At 39.5% G+C, this 21,205-nt stretch overlaps 3 protein-coding genes across 10 annotated transcripts; all 3 read right to left on the bottom strand.

Moving 5' to 3' along the window:
- Positions 1-945: 945 nt before the first annotated feature.
- Positions 946-12,088, bottom strand: LOC112042190 (glycoprotein 3-alpha-L-fucosyltransferase fut-1). 2 transcript variants are annotated; one of them, XM_087012554.1, is made up of 2 exons: positions 11,953-12,088; positions 946-3,108 (listed from the first exon to the last, which is right to left on the bottom strand). In XM_087012554.1, exon 2 carries the CDS (start codon positions 2,646-2,648, stop codon positions 1,251-1,253), a length of 1,398 nt encoding a protein of 465 aa, XP_086868680.1. In that variant the 5' UTR covers positions 2,649-3,108; positions 11,953-12,088; the 3' UTR covers positions 946-1,250. The 2 variants fall into 2 exon arrangements, with proteins under 2 accessions (XP_086868680.1, XP_086868679.1); XM_087012553.1 differs by lacking the exon at positions 11,953-12,088 and adding an exon at positions 3,307-3,921.
- On the bottom strand, positions 4,096-13,399 carry LOC106158116 (core alpha-(1,3)-fucosyltransferase). Of its 6 annotated transcripts, none has more exons than XM_013533988.2 (3): positions 8,935-9,108; positions 6,581-6,659; positions 4,096-5,633 (listed from the first exon to the last, which is right to left on the bottom strand). In XM_013533988.2, exon 3 carries the CDS (start codon positions 5,558-5,560, stop codon positions 4,301-4,303), a length of 1,260 nt encoding a protein of 419 aa, XP_013389442.2. In that variant the 5' UTR covers positions 5,561-5,633; positions 6,581-6,659; positions 8,935-9,108; the 3' UTR covers positions 4,096-4,300. The 6 variants fall into 6 exon arrangements, with proteins under 6 accessions (XP_013389442.2, XP_086868681.1, XP_013389446.2 ...); XM_087012555.1 differs by having other exon boundaries at positions 8,949-9,108; XM_013533992.3 differs by lacking the exons at positions 6,581-6,659; positions 8,935-9,108 and adding an exon at positions 13,248-13,399.
- A 1,861-nt stretch (positions 13,400-15,260) lies between these two features.
- Positions 15,261-21,073, bottom strand: LOC106158112 (vesicle-trafficking protein SEC22a). Of its 2 annotated transcripts, none has more exons than XM_087012550.1 (6): positions 20,557-21,064; positions 19,739-19,908; positions 18,748-18,924; positions 18,254-18,387; positions 17,224-17,292; positions 15,261-15,624 (listed from the first exon to the last, which is right to left on the bottom strand). In XM_087012550.1, exons 1-6 carry the CDS (start codon positions 20,733-20,735, stop codon positions 15,424-15,426), a joined length of 930 nt encoding a protein of 309 aa, XP_086868676.1. In that variant the 5' UTR covers positions 20,736-21,064; the 3' UTR covers positions 15,261-15,423. The 2 variants fall into 2 exon arrangements, with proteins under 2 accessions (XP_086868676.1, XP_086868675.1); XM_087012549.1 differs by lacking the exon at positions 15,261-15,624 and adding an exon at positions 15,732-16,973 and having other exon boundaries at positions 20,557-21,073.
- Positions 21,074-21,205: the final 132 nt, after the last annotated feature.

Here is a 21,205-nt window from a genome sequence, read left to right as displayed (position 1 = left end):
AAGAGGAGACCAAGTGACACTTTCATCTCTGTGCCCTATTAAATTATATTAAAGCCTGTCCAAATGTGGTTAGTTACTGTTAAAAAGATCCCGAGTGAAGTGATATTTAATATATAATTGTTACCTTTCTGTTTCATCTTTACAAAATGCAATTTTACTAGAAAAAATTCATAAATCTCTTGCTCTGCTTATTTACCCATTGGTGAGTGAGTGCGTTTATTTGTGGTTCATTTTTGACCAGTGATAGCGGCCAAAACTTTAGGGATTTTCGTTTCAAATATTTTTTGCAAGTAGATGATGGACCCACAAATAACTAAATTGATTTTCAGTGCAACCACTGGGGTTGTTGATGCTTAATTCTTTACACATAATAATTGCTATCTTCTCCTATACCACTCCTAACAATGAGGATATTTCGGTATTAAATAGAATAATAATCAGGGATGTGCATGGGCACTTAGGAATTCTGTTGGGTTGTCTCTTAGTGTGGTTGATTCTGATTTTTCACATTGTTATTGGTGTTATTTTCACACAATTTTAGAAATATTTGCTTTTTATGATTGTCAAACTAACAAAACGATTCGTTGGACTAAGATACAGCAAGAGTTGGAAAACTCATTGGGTTCTTTTTCTGGAAGATGTGCAGTTTCTTTGCAAGATTTTCTTTTTTCACATATTGGCATTTTCAGTGTGGAATGTTGAAACTCAACGCATGAAGCCACAAGATAGTTATCGAGTACATTATTTGAATGTAACAGCCACATGTTATGCTTAGAAGATGATTGAAAACTATTGGTGATTATGCTCTTTATCATGTAAAATTGCATAAAAAAACTATTCTGTGGACTGCCACCACAAATGCTATGAAATGAAAACCATTTAACTTATTATTTTGTAACTCACAAAGATGATTCTTAGGTTTAATATACAGCTCAAATTAGAAAATCAGCTTAATTGGATTTTATTTTCTTGAATTTTTGCAATTTTTTTATTCCGAAATTTTCAATGTGTAAACAGGAACTCTCATGGCCCTGAAGTCTTGTGTCAGTTACATATTTCTGATATCCGTGTTACTTCTTTTGCAAAATTAAAATCTGAAGTTAATTTTGCTCTTAAGCATAATGTTTGATTGCATCACAATTGACAAAATAACCCTATTATGTTATACTTTTTGTCTGTACAGTTGACAGATTTGCTGCCTAGTTATAGTTTCATTCCTTGTTTTTTTCTAATTCAATGTTTATGCTTGCCTATCTTTTCCTAGTTTTCCTATCCGTGTTTCCTTTAAAGTTCAAATCACTTGGGGGCAAACAGTGTCCTTTATTGAACCATTCTGCCAGCTTCCCCTTGGCGTACCAAGTGACCGGTTCGCTGGGATCGTTCAGCTTTGCACACAGTTCGCAATACGACTTAAGACGTAAATCTACATCGTAAACACTTTTCCACTCCAAGTATTTTACATAAGCCGTGACATTATTAGCTAGATAATGAAGATAATGTGCCAGGTCCTTCGGTGACTTGAAGTCATTTGTGGAAATGTGCCAACTTGGTTGTATTCCTACTCTGGAGTAATTTGCCGGACTTCCGCGCGTTATGGGTACAATGTTCTGTCCTGCGGTTTTCCAAAATTTGTCTGATATGTAGTCCGTCGAGATGCTATTTTCGAATGAGAGGTAAAATTTGTATTCTTTTTTCATTTTAGCTTCACATTTTTCATTTTCTCTCTTTGAGCATTTTAAAGGACCACAATTTCCGTAAATATCCACTTTGATGTACTTCTGCAACTCTCTGACGTAATCCTCTCGTCTGCTCTGAGTATTACAATTACTGACAAACCAAGCCACCATTTTGGTTTTCTTCAATGTGATTTCCGTAAAGTTTTTGATCAAAGGTTTGTCCCGTTTTTTTAGAAAAAACCATGGTGCAAAAATATCCGAATCCCTCCGAAATGTCATTGTCCAATTAAACATTCCCTCCCAAACTCCGCCATTTTCGCCGGAGTTACACGAGCTCTCGTGCGTCACCCACACCCAGCGCTGGTGAGGCAGTTTTTTAGGTTTCTTTCCCAAACTTCTGGCTATAAAAACAATAGCGTCGCTTTTATCAGCCAAAGACTTATCCTCAGTGTAGATACAGTTACTGATTGGGCAGCCCAAGCTCTTAAACTCCGGTTTTTTATAAGTTCTAAGTGTCATATAGTCCATGCCCGGCACTGGAGTCCAAGACAGGACAAGTTTGGGTTTACCGGAAACAGGCGAAGTCGTCTGCATAGAGTTTATTTTTGGTTTTTCTGTTCCATGCAGATCGGTTTGATTCAACTGTTCCTCAATCACGCCGGCCTTGGCTTGGTTCTTTTGGTTCGTGGGTATTTTTGGTTTAGGTTCTTTTTTCCGATCTTCACTGGAATACGATGTGCTGTTTTGTGAAGGTTTGTTGTAAGCAGTAGTTAATTTAGGGAAGTTGACAGTCCATTTTACCGGCTGTAAATAGACGTTCCTCTTTGAATGCAAATCCGTAGTTATAAAATACATCAGCAATGAACCCACAGAGAGGAAAATAATCACATATAGCAGTGAAGCCTTACACGTGTTAACGGGGTGAGACAGCCCTCTTGTGGTGTCGACCCTAATTCCTGCTTCCTTTTCCATTTGTCCTCAATACTTGGGTCACCCACAGATTGCCTCACAGGAAACAGGCATTGTATTCACACCAAGTACAAAATGTTACATAGGACAACTGAACACACGGCAAGAAGCAGTTCAATCCCCCAGTTATAAGTGTCTTGTTTCTTTAAAACCCGCCACTATGTGCTACATGTGTGATTGAATAACTGAGATTGTCTTTACGTCGTCCTTGTCCATAGAGTGAACGTTGTTACGGAATACTGATATTACTTCCTAAGAGTCTTAACTGTGCATGTGACATATCTGAAAAATGTTCAGTCCCCGTCTACCGGAATGTCCAGGCCCCGTCTACCAGAAATGTCCAGGCCCCGTCTACCGGAAATGTCCAGGCCCCGTCTACCGGAAATGTCCAACCCTGTCTACCGGAAATGTCCAGTCCCCGTCTACCGGAACTTCCAGTACATTTGCAGTGCAGGCATGTCAACTGAAATAAAGGAGAGAGCAACTTAAAACAAAGTCCACTCATAGGGACTCATAAACGCCGCCCCAACGAAAGCATACTCAAGGTAGAATTTTTAAATTTTGATTTAAGAAATAATAATAATGTCCAAAAATAATGCCTTCGGGTACCTTGTAATTTGTACGGGTTAAATCAACCATCACCATGTTATCTTTCACGTACCTACACACACATCTCGTATGCTTTGTGTCGCCTGAAGGTAAATGGTGTCATGTACCAAAATGCTTCGAAGAATATGATGTATAAAATATCATGGAATATGCTTCACCTATGTTGCAAGATATTGTGTGCGTTACTCTGTTAAAAATTACATTATTAATAAACAAATAAAGAGCCGTCTCTTTTGACAGGGAAATTCTGCAATGGTTTTTTCCTGTTAACTTTCGTTTAGTATGTGTTTTACACGAGGGGCGGACAGCAGATTATGACTGCTGGCTTCTTGGGCTACATTCCTCATGACTGAAAACAAGTCTCCATAAAACTTAAAGGGATAATAACTCTTCGTATGAGGTCTATATTTCACAATAAAAAAACATTGTGAACAACTCACAGAAATATAATTATAGCTATTATTATAGTTATAGGTATTATTCTGATATCTGAGCTTGTCTTTAGACCACGTGACCTCCATTGATGGCTTTACTCTCTTATAATCTCTTAAGGGATTATAACAAAATTAAAAAAAAAAAACAAACTTTTTATATATTAAAAAAAAAATAATAATAATAATAAAAACAGGGACTAACTTGGAGTGTAAAAATGGATTCATTATTCATTGCTAAATATGGGAAAATTGTTTAATTCATTTTTTGGCCAAAACAAAGAGTTATTGTCCCTTTAAGACGGCAGAACATGGCATGACATTCAACTTGCCACTTAGCGGACAGCCGGCTGACCCTACTTTGCATACAAGTACAGGAGTTGGTTGTAAAAATAGAACTAGGCTTTAAATAAATAATATTGTAATTTTTAATCACCAATCTAAAACTGTATCAGTAGCATTACATCATTTATCTTCGTACGCCGATTAAATTCTTAAAATTGTGTAGCATGATTTAATCACCGGGAAAATATCTAAAACTACTCAAACACGTCCCTTGACTGCAGTCTAAACAATTGACTTAGCATGTTAAAAAAAAAGCACCCCATGTCCATCTTAATATATAAAAGTGTCTGTTTGGCGTCTTTTTCTACGTTTAAAATTCAAGTCTTTGGGTGCTATACAGTGACCCTTGTTAAACCAGTTGGCCAGCGTCCCTGGCCGGAACCACGTGACTGGCTCACTGGGGTCGTTTAACTTGGCGCAGAGGTCGCAGTACGCCTTCAGTCGGTTCCCTGTGGTGTACTGATTCTTCCACTCTAAATATTGAACATAAGCCGTCACGTTTTTGTCTAAATATTTCAGGTAGGCTGCTAAATCTTTTGGAGATTTAAAGTCGTTTGTGTTGATGTGCCATTCGGGTTTTATTCCAACCCTGGAATAATTGGCAGGACCTCTCGTTACCGTCACTATGTCACGATCCAACATTTTCCAAAATTTCTCTGTGACGTAATCAGTTGAGATACTATTCTCAAAGGACAGGTAAAATTTGTAGTCCCTGTTAATGTTCTCCAGGCATCTTTCGTTGTCCCGTTTGGAACATTTTAACGGACCACACCCACCGTACACATCAACGGGGATGTGCTTCTTCAACTCTGCGACGTACCTCTCTCGATTACTCTTAGTGTGACAGTTACTGACCATCCAAGCCACTAACTTCGTCTTCTTCAATGCTATTGCCGTGAAATTCTTGGCAAGGGGTTTTTCCCGCTCCACAACAAACTGATACGGTGTAAAAATTGTGGAATCTCGCCGAAATGTCATCGTCCAATTAAACATTCCCGCCCAAGCACCACCAGCTTCCCCGGAGTAACACGAGCTCTCGTGCGTCACCCACACCCAGCGCTGGTGAGGCAGTTTTTTAGGTTTCCTTCCCAAACTTCTGGCTATAAAAACAATAGCGTCGCTTTTATCAGCCAAAGACTTATCCTCAGTGTAGATACAGTTGTCTATTTTACAGCCAAGGGATTTAAAGACCGGCTTGGCGTAGTCTCTGAGGTGCATGTAGTCCCACCCGGGTCCCGGGGTCCAGGACAGAATCAGCTTAGGCTTGCCGGGCGGGCCACGGGTGACCTTTGTATGGGAATACGTAGTGGTTTGGCTTTCCTTAGTCACAACCTTTGCAGCAGGAATTGGGTAACGCACAGGTATCTGCTTTAAAGAGAAGACATCCGACAGTTTTATAAGAATGAATAACGTGGATATCCCAAAAAAGATAGCTATGGACCTGATCATTGTTCTGCATAGTTTTCCGGCACTGCATGAGTCGTTTTTTATACTTCGTGAGGGTACTTTCCCAATAGCTTGCTCCTCCATAGCGATGTTGTTAGCTTTCTACAACGACAACGCTTGATTTATATCTTGTGCAGCACTGAACGCCAGGAGACACCTGAAAGATACAATACACAGTTATACAGGTAGGCCTCCAAATGCACACAATGTCACAGGATGAGTATCGCTTTTGTTACAAACATATAAACCGTAGTTTAGGAAAGATATAGTGTAAATAGGACGAGATAATGGATAGCTAACGAGGGCGCCCGTAGAACTTACAATATTTTTTTATAAAATTAGAGTTATCATCATTTTCTTCCTACTTGTTTACAGTTGTTTTTGATAATTTGCTGTACAGTGTCACTTGATGGCGTTATGTCCGTAAACTTTCAGCGTTATATTATCAGGTAAAAAGGCCTTTAATGTTTGAATAACAGTGCTCCACACCGCCACCAACCTTTAGTATTTTACTTACAAAGCGGTAAAATATGCCCAGTTTTATGGCTTGTCTAAATTGACAAAATTTGCCCCAAATCAAGTTCTACCCTTCTCCCTCTTCGGGAAGAAAGAAACTGATCTCAGACGTTTGGGACCAAGGTCTTTATTGGAAAATAAAGGAGGGGTAGCAATTTTGGCCCGCGTTGCACTTCTTCTTAGAGATCAGTGTTCCTGTTCTGTTCAGCCACATACGGCTCGAGTCGTGTTTTTTTTTTTTTTTTTTTTTTTTGTAAAGCGTGCAGCGTTTTTATCCTCAAAAATGCATCATTGCATGTAGTGATTCCGTAACAGTAAAAGCGTGGTCAATTTTGCGTATTTAATGTTCTTTTCCGCACACTACAGTTGAAAGACTGCAGTGCAACGTGAGCGTCATTAGTAACAACACTGCAACTTAAATAACGTGAACGTGTTATAAACATTTAATCTTCACATTTCATACTCGCTATACATTCCACTGCAACATTAGTTATTGTTAATGTTGGGGTTACTGGTGCAGAAGTCTTTAATAATGCCACTCATCAAATACCACATCTATTTCATACAAAAACACAATTGAAAACTAACCTCCAGCAGAATATAAGCGCCACCAAACTCCCATCTGAACTTGACCTCCTAATCCTCGTCAGCTGACCTATCATGTGACCTGTTCGAGATTCGTGCATATTTATATTTATTTGCTTTTTTTTTTGTTAAAAATAGTTAGCAGAGGATCTTTTTTTAAAGTTACCACAAAGTTTTCCTTTTACATTTATGTCTTGATAAAACTTCGAAGCAAACGCTGTTTCTTAGGGTGTATTCCCATAGATTTTAGATCGATCTATCCCCGTGGGGTATCTCACTAGATTACTGTCAGTAAATCCGGCTTAAATGTCCGTCCCGCCTACTACAAGCTGTAAGGGGGTAATTAACTTTCGTGTCCGCTCGGCTGACAGCTATTTAGCGTGAACCCCCAGGGAGTTAGGTCGATCTAGTTTGGATCGATCTAATCTGTGGGAATGGGGTCTAAGACCCCATTCCCGTAGATTTTAGATCGATCTATCCCTGTGGGGAGTCTCACTAGATAACTGTCAGCTTAGCCGGCTTAAGCGTCTGTCCCGCCTTCTAAAAGCTGTAAGGGGGTATTTAACTATGGTGCGCGCTCGGCTGACTGCAATTTAGCGTGAACCCCCAGGGAGTTAGGTCGATCTAAATCTAAATCTCTGGATCGATCTAAATCTCTGGGAATGCACCCTTAATCGGCCACCAACTGGCCAAGCTTTCCGATAGTCTATATATACTTATAGGCTATTCACTCAGATTGAGAGATGGGGAGCTTTTCAGTTGACTTGACAGAACCGCACCTGGGAAATCAGTATATGCTAAAATTACTTCAATCTCCAAAATTGTAATTGTATTATTATTATTAATGATATTACATGTATTCCACGTAAAGGACTCACCCTAAAGCATGAAACCTGTTTGAAGTCCCCCCCCTTCGGTTTCTGTAAAAATATATCACACCAATATTCCCCTTTTGAAACTAAAATTTTGGCTGGCTAAATCATAGTTCCAAACCGTACCAAAGGGCACTGTTTGCTCTCTAAAACACCAAAAATTATTTAGGACCCTTGAGCAGGCTCCGAACGCCACAATAACGGGGTAGTCCGCTAGGAACTGTAGTCCGTTCCCCATTAATTTGTACAGGTGTGACGGTGTATAATGGTGTATAATATACAGTATATGCGGGCCCGTAGCCAGCAATTTCAAAAGGGGGGTTCTTTTTCTGAAAAAGTGGACCTTTTTCCATAAAAACTCCATGTACCTAGATCAAGTTTTACCCAGAGTGGACCTTTTCCTAGCAAAAAGGGCGGTTCTTTCGAACCCCCTGAACCCCTCCTGGCTACGGGCCTGTATATGTAAATCTGACCATAGGCGTAGGAATTAGGAGGGGGCTCTCCATTCAAGCGATTTCCAATAGTAAATATCCCCCGTCGCCATTTTACATTAATGTTTACCCCCCTTCCTACGCGTCTGCTTACTTAGAGTAGGGATTGCTTTTGATACTGACTTGATATCATTTGAACAGCAACAATTCAGTAATACCCACGCATCAATAACTCTCTGATCAGCTCTATATACAGGGTATGCCATTTCAGTGTAATCTTGAAGGGTGCTGTTTTTCTATATAATAAGTACTGTAGTTAGAGGCTTATACTGGTAACCAGTGTGTATTGATCATGACAACCATAACAACCGTTATATAAGTCTCCGTGGATATAGACCTGAGTACAGTAGTAGACACACACTCCCTATATAGTCAGGCATTTACACCTCAAGTATCTCACTTATTGTGTTTGTTATTTAGGTTAAAAAAACGGGATTGCGACTACCAATGCCTACCTGTGTATTTGTAAATAAACGGACCCCGCCCTACGCGAACGCGACAATAATCCATGCGTGACAGTGACTTCATAAAACCTTTTAAATGTCGAAAAGCAATGCGGCAGAAGGAAAATAAGACTCGGCACCACAGCCCTCGTCTTTAAGGCCACTCTGTCCATCAGAAACGCCGAGGAACGGCCCCCAGCGTTCTTCTGTGAAGACCTTTACATGTACCTTCAGCGGGTGAGGTAATTAAGTCTACAAGACAGCGGGTTTAAAATCGTTCTAAACCTCGGCTATCCAATGTTTTCGCCGTGAGATGGGTTCTGCCAGTTTGCCGCTGACCCCAGAGTGAACACTGTGTGTCTGGGCAGATGATGCGGTCACCACAGTGAATATATCATCTTTATGGAGAAATCCTCTCTTAGCCAAAATTTCCTACCTCATTAAAACTGCACTCACCAATACAACTAGAACTACTTTACGTGTACTTGGGGACAATATTGACAAACTCCACTGCTTGTTAAGCTAACAACTAAAACAGAAAAAGGCATCACCTGTGCATTTCTACCTGCTGTATCTCTAAACATGGCGCCTGTACCCAGCTCTTCTGTGTCAGTTTAATATCGATTTCCCTCCCTCTCTGTATAGAGCTGCACAGCGCTGGCTTTCTCCTTATTTAACACCTGAACTTCTATTGTTCGCGGCTGCAGCATTGCTAATAATTGTATAGAGGGCCCGGCCTGTGTGTTATATATAGAAATATATAGAGGTACCTGTACCTTACACAGGTTGGCAACAGGGTTGTGTAAAACTTGCGATAAACACTGTAATTATCATAAATCTGTCACATCTTGATGTATTATATAACTAAAAAAGTTGGCCTGAACTTCAGTATCAAAATGTTAAAACAACTTTGAACCGTCATACAAAGAAAGAAAGACGGGTGGATGCAGATCAATTATCAAATGTAGAAGACGGAAAATATTGGGTGTTAAAGTTATGGTTAAGTTTTCGGTTGTAAAGCCGTACGTGTAGATAAAACCGATTCTCGGATCCTGTTTCTGAAAGGGTTTTCAGTTCTTCGCTAAGGGAAGGCTGCAGAACTGAACCGGTACAGATTAGTCATTACTATATCACGGCATATTATTTACACGTACATGTACCGTGTAGTTTTCCATAATAAATATTGTAAACCACTAAGCTGCCTGTGGTCGTCCCTTGATTATAACCTCTTAGTGCAACCTGACCTCAGAAGTCATACAGTGCAATAGCATGTGCCAGTAAATGTGCTTGAATTTTTAGTGTTTGATTAAAATATCAGTGTTATAGTGTGGACTCACGGGATCTCTGCGACGTCGCTCAGCCTAATACCACTACATGTGTACCCGTACGCTGTTCAATTCCAGGCGACCGACTACGCTATGAGAGACTGGCGTAATAGGGACAATATTGAAACAGTAGTGAAATTATCGTAATAATAATGACATAATTTAAAGAAAAATCTTAATACAGTGCAAGTGTCCCCGAGTAGGAAGCCTAATGTAACGTCTGTTTTAACCAAGGTCAGACTGGGTTTCCATGCCTAACTCCCTGGGGAGTCTCACTAAATTGCTGTCAACTTGACCGGCTTAAATGTCTGTTACGCCTTGTAAAGCTGTTAAGGGATAATTATCTTTAACCCCTAGCTGATTCGGTCCAAGTATGCAGTAAGTAGGTAAACTCTTTTTCCTTTTTATAGTGAGGTGCTACATAAAAGGGAAAAAGACTTTACGTAACTACTGCATGAAAGACGCGAAGCGTTTAAATGTGACGTAGGTAAAAACGTTCCAACATACCCGCCTAAATATTCGTTCATTGGGAAATACAAAAGATAGCGTTTTTCTTTGGTTACAGTGCGGTTGCAAAATGAGGTTTTACAAAGATGTTTTTTCTATTATGAACAACATATTTTAATAGGCGTTAAACAAAAAAGGACCCTTACTGAAATACATTTTCCTGTAAATCTCGCTACTGTTTTAGAGAACTAGACTGACGACATCATCAATACCAATACACACTGAGACGAGCCTATTTTCAGCCTTTCCCTGGCTGACCTGACACGTGTCAAGACGTGATCTGACACTGATCTTGTGCTTTTGTGTTTCCATGGGCTGCCATATTACAAATACAGAGGCTTTTTTGTTGTTGTTGTTGTTAAAGATACGTTAGTACATGTATACATAATAAAATCTGAGCGATATATATATCCAGAATTGTTTGTATGTTTTCTATGATTCATATGCTTTTTAGGTGATAAATGTGTGCACATTTTAGCATATAAGTTTTAACATGCTTACTTTTACTTCTCTCGATCATTACAAACACACATGGCATGCACGCATACATACACATGTACAGGTAAACGTATGCAAGCAAACACACATACATGTACACGCACACACACACACACAGACGCACACACGCTCGCACATACGCCCCAGCAGACAAACGACATTGATTCACCGTTGAATCAACATTACTTTTGGTGGATCAACGTTGAATCAGCGTGGAATCAATGTCGTTTGCCTGCTGGGGCATGACTTGATAAAACCACATTGTTTTTATAAAACGGCTATAGTGTGTTACAAAGAATCATGATTCAAGTAAAAATAAAACAGCTTACTCAGTTGCTTTTAACAAAAAAATCTAAAGGCAGCTTACCTCGTTTATATTCTTTACTACTCTTTAGACCAAGTCCGACATCGTCTTCGCACCCAAGTCCTCACAGAGTTGTTAACTTGTTAACGTTTAAAAGGTATATCACACATCGGTAAATATTTTACAGGTGAACCAGCTACTTTAATTGTGGATAAATCGTAAACGAAACTTTGGCCTGGAAAATGCAAGCCCGACTTAACGAGTTTGCCAGCGTGACTTTAATTAATTCAATGAATAAACCCCAGACCCTAGCAGTCGCTCCCAAGGACGTTATCTTGTGTCTGCTGATTTTTTTTTAAGTGATGTTATGCCTGTCATGTCTGTCACAGATACAATACAGCTGATCAAGATTTAGGTGAGTTACCTGAGAGGTTCGTACTGCGCTGCCAGTTACTTGGTAACGACATTTACAATATGTGACCAATGGAGTCATAAATATATGGAGCCAAGACACGGCTGAGACGTGCATGTCGGGAAGAATCAAATAGACTGTATACGCCACGATACTAAGGTAAATTTCCATTTTTATCCAGTAGTAAGCTTAATCTAAAACTCTCCAAACCAACACTTTTTCCTCTGAAAAATACTTGCAGTCATCGTAATCGAAAATGATTGATATTTGGTCACTGATGTTATATAATAGGAGCTGCATGGAAACCTAATTGACTGTTTTCGTTGCTTTTTTTTTTCGAAACGCAAGGTCATCATTTACATAGAATTTGTGAACATATTGTAACAATTGGAGTCACAGGGTCTACGAATCCGCTATAAGAAATCATTATAAATAAAGTAAATACGGGCTTCAAGATCGTCTGCTATAACCTGTTTCTATTTTTATTTATCTATTTATTTTTTTGTTTTGCACTTAATCTTACCTAAAAATTTCGTTTTCCTTAGAGCCACATGTCCTGGGGTTTATCCATACAAACTCCGTAGTTAAGTCTTTCATTTAAATCCGAAATAAAGGAAAAATAGCCCTAAATCTTCAATGCTAGTGACACTTCCATGCTCAACGACCATGCTGTTGGGTCGCGACCCTGACCTTTGACCGCAGCGCGTGCATGACGTAGCGGAGTCTATAAATAGTGCTGCAGAGCTCAAAGCGGGGCCTTCAAAAACCTTAATCCACGGTACGGGCTCTTACGGCCTGTTTACGTCCAAATTTTGCGCAGCATCTTACGTGCCACGCAAGTTCTTTTTGCAGAATTTGGAGTTCGCAGACAGCCCGTAAGCACAAACGGATAATATTGTCTTAAAGATTCTACGAATAATCTGCGAAAAGCAAGGCCGCAATCGTATCTTGCCCCCCTCGCAAGGAGTTCCCAAGTGGGCGAAGCAAGTGGTAAGCAATGAAGGTGCGTGTTGAGTACGGCGTACGCCCTCACAGCCAACGAACAAAGTCAAAAGCGTGGCAGGAATGCGTCGTACATGCGTCACCCCAACGCCAGGAGTGTGAAAAGGCGTGCTCACGACACACTCTAGTATCTCGACAATTAACGTCGATTGTGCAACGTGTAGGGGCCTACAACATTTTTTAAAATTTTAGAATTTTGCTTATTTCAGCTTCTAATATGCCCCCAAAGGGCAAAGGAAAGAAGCTTAGAGAGCAGAAAAGAAGGGAGGAGGGAAAAGAAAGAAGGGGAGAACAGGAGGCAAAACTGACGTACGCCGTCAGTAGGCTACCTCATCTCAAGCGTGTGAGGCAAGTATGAAGCAAAAGTGACGTAAAGGGAACTACTTTCGCCATGCGTTACATTTTCTTCATAAATGGCGAGTTCGTGCCACGTACGCAGGTAGCAAGACAAATTCTAGAAAGGTATACAATTTCCACGGCCATTGCGCCTTGCAATTTGCGACCCTGCTTGAAAGGACATCTCACGTGGCCCCTGCGACTCAGAAGGCAGTCTTGCGCCTTTCCATTGCAAACTTTCCTCCACCTCTACGAACTCCACGGATTTTTCTGCAACCAAAATTCGCAGGAGACGATCCTAAAATTCGTGCGTGCGGTTGTGACTGAGTCTTTACAGAGATTCCCTGTTCCACCGAAATTCTTTCCACCAGCTAGTGTCAGTGAGTTAGATTCTTTTTTATTTATTAGTCTGCCCCTGCGGGGGTAACTCGTCTTCCGTTCAACCTCATGTATTTAAGAAGGGATTTTAATAAAACTTACCTTAATTTTATTAGTTACCAGTAGTTACGTTCTTTGTTTGGATCCTCCCCGTAGCTTACTCGCCACCCTGCCTTAGATTAACTGTTTCCACTCACTTGTATTATTTTGCACTCTATGTCGGAGACATTTAATATTTCATAGACAATGTCAATAATTTCAAGTCATAACTTTTATTGTATTCTCTATAATACATTGTGTCAATTTTGAAGAAGCTGAGTAAGGCTTGTTTACCTGTCGCATAAAGAAGCCAGTGATAAGGAAGTGTATGAAGCCATTGGCTGGAGTACGTACTAAAGTGTGTAATATTGAATAGAGAGTCAGAATGTACCTGAGCAGGCAACGAGTTCACATTAAACGATTGAAACTGGTCATTTTTGTCAGTGTGGATTTCCTCTTTAGCGTTCAGACGTAACGATTTCGACCGCGAATCTGGAAGGTTATACTAAAGCGTTATCCTAACTAAAAGTGTCCAACGGTGTCCGTATTTCGAGCCTAATTCTAAATTACGTTTGTATCTAAATTTGCGCGGTTCCGGACATCTAGTTAAGCATGGAGATATTGGTCCCTTGGTTGCAGATGCTTTGTGTTCCTGGCCAAGCTTCCTGCAGTTTATGATGGCGAAGAGAAGTGCACATCTCATCCCTGGGTGAAAGGCCGTACGGGTCCGGGGCGCCATTGGTGAAGCGCAGACGTCAGCTTGGAGCTGTTGATGATGTTCCAGTCCAATTGCGCAGCGGTTTCTTCCGAGATGGACATGATTGTATTTTGTCCCCTTTAGTTGTCCGGCCGGGATCGTCGGGTATGTTATTCAGCCAGCTGAAACCAAGAAGAAACAAAGTGATGGTCAAGGTCATCCTACATCAACGATGTCGACCTACACAGCGTTACCAGCAGAGAAGTCAGATGTCGTCACACGCTACCCAACTCCACCTACAATGTCGTCACATACTACGTCATAGCTAGGGTTCTTCGCACACATCACCATATTCTCAATTTTATTGACTTTCATGACTATAAGTCAGGTGATATTCACCATTGACTGAAAATCTTATTGTCGATTTTTGCGTTTAATAAAAATGTTAAAAACATAAATCAGCCTCGTTATTTCCGAAGGACAGGGGTATACTTTCCCTACGAAACAGTTCCCACGTTGCGCCCGGGTGTCGCGATTACGCCGGTCAGACCCCTCGCGTTACAATATTTTAACAGATCAAAATTTATCTTTTTTTTTTTTTTTTTTTTTTTTGTGGTTGTTTCAAACAGATGTTTGACATCCATTTTGAAGTCTCTACGCGAAACTTTTTTTAACAGTTTACCGACAGCATGACATCGACAAATGGATTGCCGCATAAACTGGAAATCTCACAATTCAAATGAAGCTTGCGTAGTGTTTTAATTTATCATACATGTAATTAGTAGTCATAAATTTTACTCATCATAACTGTGTTTCCATGTCAGTAAAATTGACAGCACTGGTATTCTGCGAGGCAGTTGTTTACATTGATTTATATCATTATTAGGTTATATTTATGTTAAATTAAAGATATACCCGGTAACAACTGTTCGTTTCTGGTAAAAAACGGATTTTCCTGGTAAACGACGATTTTCTCATACTTACCAATGGTTAAGGAATTCATTCCGACATTCAAAATTAGCTCATTTTTAGTAATAATTAGTCTTTTTTTGTAATAATCTCTTACGTGAAGCCATCTTTGAATGTCTACGTGGTCTGATGGCAAGCACAGATTCCAGAGTAATTGCGCTAACCGCCGTTTTGGTGGTAAAATGGAATTTATTATATTTCAATGAGTTGTTTACGATGCATTTATTAGAAAAATGAATCTCATGCGAAAAGTTGTCATCTCTTAAACTCTGCTGAACAAACTCAAAATCTGCTGCTTTTCACCCTTGTTTTACACCTGTATTTTGTAAGGGCATGTGTCTATGTAGGGGCCTACTAGTCATCTTCACCACACTGGTCACCTGACCACCCTAATCTCTTTTAAAAACAACTAATTTCTTTTTGTTTACTCTATTTTATTTTCTTTTTGATTAAATGAAAAATCATGTTGACATACAGGTATACACATACTGGGTACTTTAAAACGTTAGCAAAATAATTGAAAGACGAACAACACGATTTCTTCTTTTTGACAGCACGTCGACAGTGGAGTCCTTAAACGTGGTAATCCGGGACTTTATTCAAGCCGAGTCTATACAGAATGATAAAAGTAATGAGAAGATTTGCCAGGAAGTGGAACCCTATCTGCAGAAGGTTCCTCAGCTCCCACGTGACCAGCTGACACAGACACATCAGTATACTGGTCACGTACGTCTTGGACTTCTTCCAGCGAGAGTGGGTATACAGCAGGAATATCTGAAATATGGAGGAATAGTGGGTATACAGCAGAAATATCTGAAATATGGAGGAATAGTGGATATACAGCAGTAATATATGAAATATGGAGGAATAGTGGGTATACAGCAGAAATATCTGAACTATGGAGGAATAGTGGGTATACAGCAGGAATATCTGAAATATGGAGGAATAGTGGGTATACAGCTGGAATATCTGAAATATGGAGGAATAGTGGGAGTGGGTATACAGCAGGAATATCTGAAATATGGAGGAATAGTGGGTACACAGCAGGAATATCTGAAATATGGAGGAATAGCAGGAGTGGGCATACAGCAGGAATATCTGAAATATGGAGGAATAGTGGGTATACAGCAGGAATATCTGAAATATGGAGGAATAGTGGGTATACAGCTGGAATATCTGAAATATGGAGGAATAGTGGGTATACAGCAGAAATATCTGAAATATGGAGGAATAGTGGGTATACAGCAGAAATATCTGCAATATGGAGGAATAGTGGGTATACAGCAGAAATATCTGAAATATGGAGGAATAGTGGGAGTGGGTATACAGCAGGAATATCTGAAATATGGAGGAATAGTGGGTATACAGCAGGAATATCTGAAATATGGAGGAATAGTGGGTATACAGCAGGAATATCTGAAATATGGAGGAATAGTGGGTATACAGCAGGAATATCTGAAATATGGAGGAATAGTGGGAGTGGGTATACAGCAGGAATATCTGAAATATGGAGGAATAGTGGGTATACAGCAGGAATATCTGAAATATGGAGGAATAGTGGGTATACAGCAGAAATATCTGCAATATGGAGGAATAGTGGGTATACAGCAGTGGGAGTGGGTATACAGCAGGAATATCTGAAATATGGAGGAATAGTGGGTATACAGCAGGAATATCTGAAATATGGAGGAATAGTGGGTATACAGCAGGAATATCTGAACTATGGAGGAATAGTGGGAGTGGGTATACAGCAGGAATATCTGAAATATGGAGGAATAGTGGGTACACAGCAGGAATATCTGAAATATGGAGGAATAGCAGGAGTGGGCATACAGCAGGAATATCTGAAATATGGAGGAATAGTGGGTATACAGCAGGAATATCTGAAATATGGAGGAATAGTGGGTATACAGCTGGAATATCTGAAATATGGAGGAATAGTGGGTATACAGCAGAAATATCTGAAATATGGAGGAATAGTGGGTATACAGCAGAAATATCTGCAATATGGAGGAATAGTGGGTATACAGCAGAAATATCTGAAATATGGAGGAATAGTGGGAGTGGGTATACAGCAGGAATATCTGAAATATGGAGGAATAGTGGGTATACAGCAGGAATATCTGAAATATGGAGGAATAGTGGGTATACAGCAGAAATATCTGAAATATGGAGGATATCTGCAACAACTTCTACCTCATACCACATATGAGGATAACTTCATAGAATAGCTTAAGAAAAAGTTAACCTTAACTTTAATTCCCAAACTTTTAGTTAGCATTGTTTTAAGATAATTCAAAAGGTGGAGGTCCACTAAAATAGGAATATGAGACATATTTCACTAAAAGTAAGAAATATTTAATCCCAGCCTACCTGATATATACAGAAGAGACTTGTGAGCATGAACGCAGCACCATATACAAAAGAGTTGATCTCTGTTAACTGAAAGTATACAACATGGAAATATTGTTCAAGAAATCAGGGCATATCTTTGGTCATGTAACAGCTTTAACAGTGTTTAAGAATTATTTTGTGTGTTGTATCATATTGCACTATGTGTGTGTGAGTGTGTGTGTGCGTGCGTGCATGTGTGTGTGTGAATATTGTGTTAAACTGCATCTAATACAAGGACTGCTTTCACTGCATACACTTTTATGTACATGTATATGATTGTAGAGTTGTACAATGTGATGTGTACCATGATGCCCTTGTTTTGTGAATGTGTTGTTTTATGGTATTCTATCATATTGTATTGCATTGTGTTCACATTCAGTTGTATTTTGTGGTGTTGTGTTGCATAGTGCTGTTAGTGTTATGTTGTATATCTCAGTTTTTTCACCTGCATCTACATGGATGTGACCATCGTTGTGTTGTGTTGTATGTTGTGTTGTATATATCAGTGCTGCCACCTACATCTACATGGATGTGACCATCTTTGTGTTGTGTTGTATGTTGTGTTGTATATATCAGTGCTGCCACCTACATCTACATGGATGTGACCATTGTTGTGTTGTGTTGTATGTTGTGTTGTATATATCAGTGCTGCCACCAACATCTACATGGATGTGACCATTGTTGTGTTGTGTTGTATGTTGTGTTGTATATATCAGTGCTGCCACCAACATCTACATGGATGTGACCATTGTTGTGTTGTGTTGTATGTTGTGTTGTATATATCAGTGCTGCCACCTACATCTACATGGATGTGACCATTGTTGTGTTGTGTTGTATGTTGTGTTGTATATATCAGTGCTGCCACCAACATCTACATGGATGTGACCATTGTTGTGTTGTGTTGTATGTTGTGTTGTATATATCAGTGCTGCCACCAACATCTACATGGATGTGACCATTGTTGTGTTGTGTTGTATGTTGTGTTGTATATATCAGTGCTGCCACCTACATCTACATGGATGTGACCATCGTTGATGACTGACATGCCGCGGGTTAAGTTCAGGACAGCACAGATCACATTCAACATGGCGGACAGTTTCCCCAGCCACCCCAGTGGGAGGCGTAGCTGTGCCACAGGCGTCACTGCAAACACAGAGTTACATAGTACCAAGGTTCACAGCTTTTGTTTTTAAATTAGAAAATAAAATATCAATATTGTCCTCATTTTGTATGCTTACGTTTAAGCTGCAACATATTAAGTCACATTATGGCTCCACTATGTAAAGACAACTATAAATGGCTTTATGGGGTTTAGCCATACAATCATTTATTCATAAAAGTTGTTAATGTTAACTCTTTATATGTTTGTGTCCCTGTCTGTCTCTCCATCTGCCTGTCTGTCTGTCCGTCTGTCTGCCTGTCCGTCTTCCTGTCTGTCTGTCTGTCTGTGATATATCTGTATCTATTCAACTCCTTCCCCCCCCCCCCCCCCCCCCCCCTCACCAGTTGGTCCATAGTCATTCTTGTGAAGCACTCCGCCATATGTTGGCTCCACATCCTCAGCTGCTATCTGGAATGGAGGCATCATCTTTAACTGTTGACTCATGTCAGCCACGTTAACCCTGGTGTTCAGGCTCCGCGGGCTGCCATAACGCTGCTTCTGCCTCTGCAACGTGGACCCTAAAAACAGTTATTTCATATAAATATAAATGTGGAATATGAGTAATATAGTTGGTTTGTTAGTTTTATTCCCACATATAATACAGTGTATATATAGTGTATGGTAGATAGTTTCAGAGATGCTGGGCTCAATCTATCTCAATCTTCTTCATTTTTATATCCCTACATGCCTGCTTGTTATGTCAGAACTTGACTGGCATTTGATTAAAATTTACCACAACTATCACGTCTATTTGTTTTTAACTGCATCAGACATGTGTCTACAGCTTAAATCAAGACATCTGGTTGGACAACTGTGCATCTATAATTAACATGGTGAACTTCAAACAATCCTCAAAACCTCACTGAAGTCTCATAGTTCAACAAGTCTCTTCATGTGGAGATTAAAAAATGAAGAAGCTGGTACATCTCAGCTCTGAGGCTCATAAATAATTATACTTATATCATATGTCATTTCATACCATGTATAATTCACATATAATTATATGTTGTGTTCATATCATATCATTTACATGTTTTATTCACATATGCACTAAAATACGTTCTGATATATATATATATATATATATATATATATATATATATATATATATATATATATATATATATATATATATTTTTTTTTTTTTTTTTTCCTTTTTTTTTTTTGAGGGGGGGGTCCAGATGCAGGGTTGCTTTAATATGTTTGAATACTTCTGTAGTAAAAGACACTTACATTGAACCTCTGTATGCTGTTTATATGAAATCATATATACTGCTGAATAAACTCCATTGTGTGTGCATGCATGCATATGCCACTGCATGTCTGACTTACCAAACTCCATGAAGGTGTAAGGTCTAACTGCTGCACTGACTTGCCTGCTGTCATACTGCTTTATAAACTCCTTCTCTACCTCCTCCAGGAAACAGAAACCAAGCACACTGGGGTAGGAGACATCAAGTACTGTCACCACACTGATGTTCTGGGGAGGAATGGTAATAAAACTGTAATAAAACACAAGGTTAGTATTAAGCACAGCACAGTGGAATTGAAAGGACAAGTAAAATTTGGAGGTACCATGTACAATGTACATCTACAGGGGTGGATCTAGTGATATTTTCTGACAGTCTTCCAAATTATCTTTGTTGATTCATCTTCCATTTTTGACTGTCTTCCAAAAGAAGAATTAAATGCCCATCAATGTAAACTTGAAAGAATTTTAATTGTCTTCCGGAAGGCCCAGAAGACAGCCTCCAACCACCCCTGCATGTACAATATACAACAGGTAATGCAGGTACTGAGTATCTTCTACAGTGTACATGTTTATGATGTACACTGTACCACAACAGTGCTTTGACAGACCTCATCACTTTTTAAATGAAGTTCAAACTGAACTTATAATCTGATCAATGCATAAGGGTACTAGTATAGGGGTCTAGGATATAGGGATTGAGGAGAGGAAGGACAAAAACTGATTATCTTTGGACCCGTCCATACCACCACGTACACCCCCTTCAAAGTTCAATGTCCTCTCAATGTACTTCGTACAGTACATGTATACATCCATATACCAGTACTGCACTCCAATAATGATCCACTTAATAATACATCTGAGATAAACAGAAAAAGATATAGCAATATGAATCACCTACTGTATCACATAGTCGTCACTTTGCAGGGTGCATCTGTCTGGTAGCTGATGCAGTTTCTTTGAAATCAACTTCACGTAACGTTGTGCATGTTTTACATTTGACCTCTGACCGTCAAAATCTGTCAACGCCACCAATGGCAATCCGTCGGAAGCTCGAAATATCGAAGCAAATAGCACCATCTTGAAAAAGCTTTCTTCTTCTTCTTCTAGGGCAAAACCGCCCGCATACCTTATCTCTTCATCTGCATTATTAAAATGCTACAGTGTAAGTTCAACACCTGGTAAAGTCAATCGAGTACAAATACGAAATAAAATGCCTTTAAAGAAGTGCTTGCAACAATATTAAGTAATACAAGCCTCTATCAAGCTTCTGTGGGTCACCACAAACACACCATGATGTCACCAATTTGACATTCTTTAAAGTGAATCTCATGAACTTATTTACAATGCAACGTGTCACTAAAACTTGTTTTGGAGAGATGTCGTTTCACACCTCCAGCACAAAAGAAGTCGTAATTTCCGCTTCCGCTTGGTTTCCTTGGTGATTGTATTTGAAAGTAGTGCGTGGTTGTTTCTCTTTAACATTGCGCGTTACTACTTTTCATTCATTTCATATTCACTGTTTCTTCATTTTAATACAACATAATGAA

Source organism: Lingula anatina, chromosome 5 (assembly GCF_051362555.1).
Source record: "Lingula anatina isolate TDL-2025a chromosome 5, LinAna3.0, whole genome shotgun sequence".
NCBI lineage: Eukaryota > Metazoa > Brachiopoda > Lingulata > Lingulida > Lingulidae > Lingula > Lingula anatina.
This window is presented reverse-complemented; position numbering and strand designations above follow the sequence as displayed.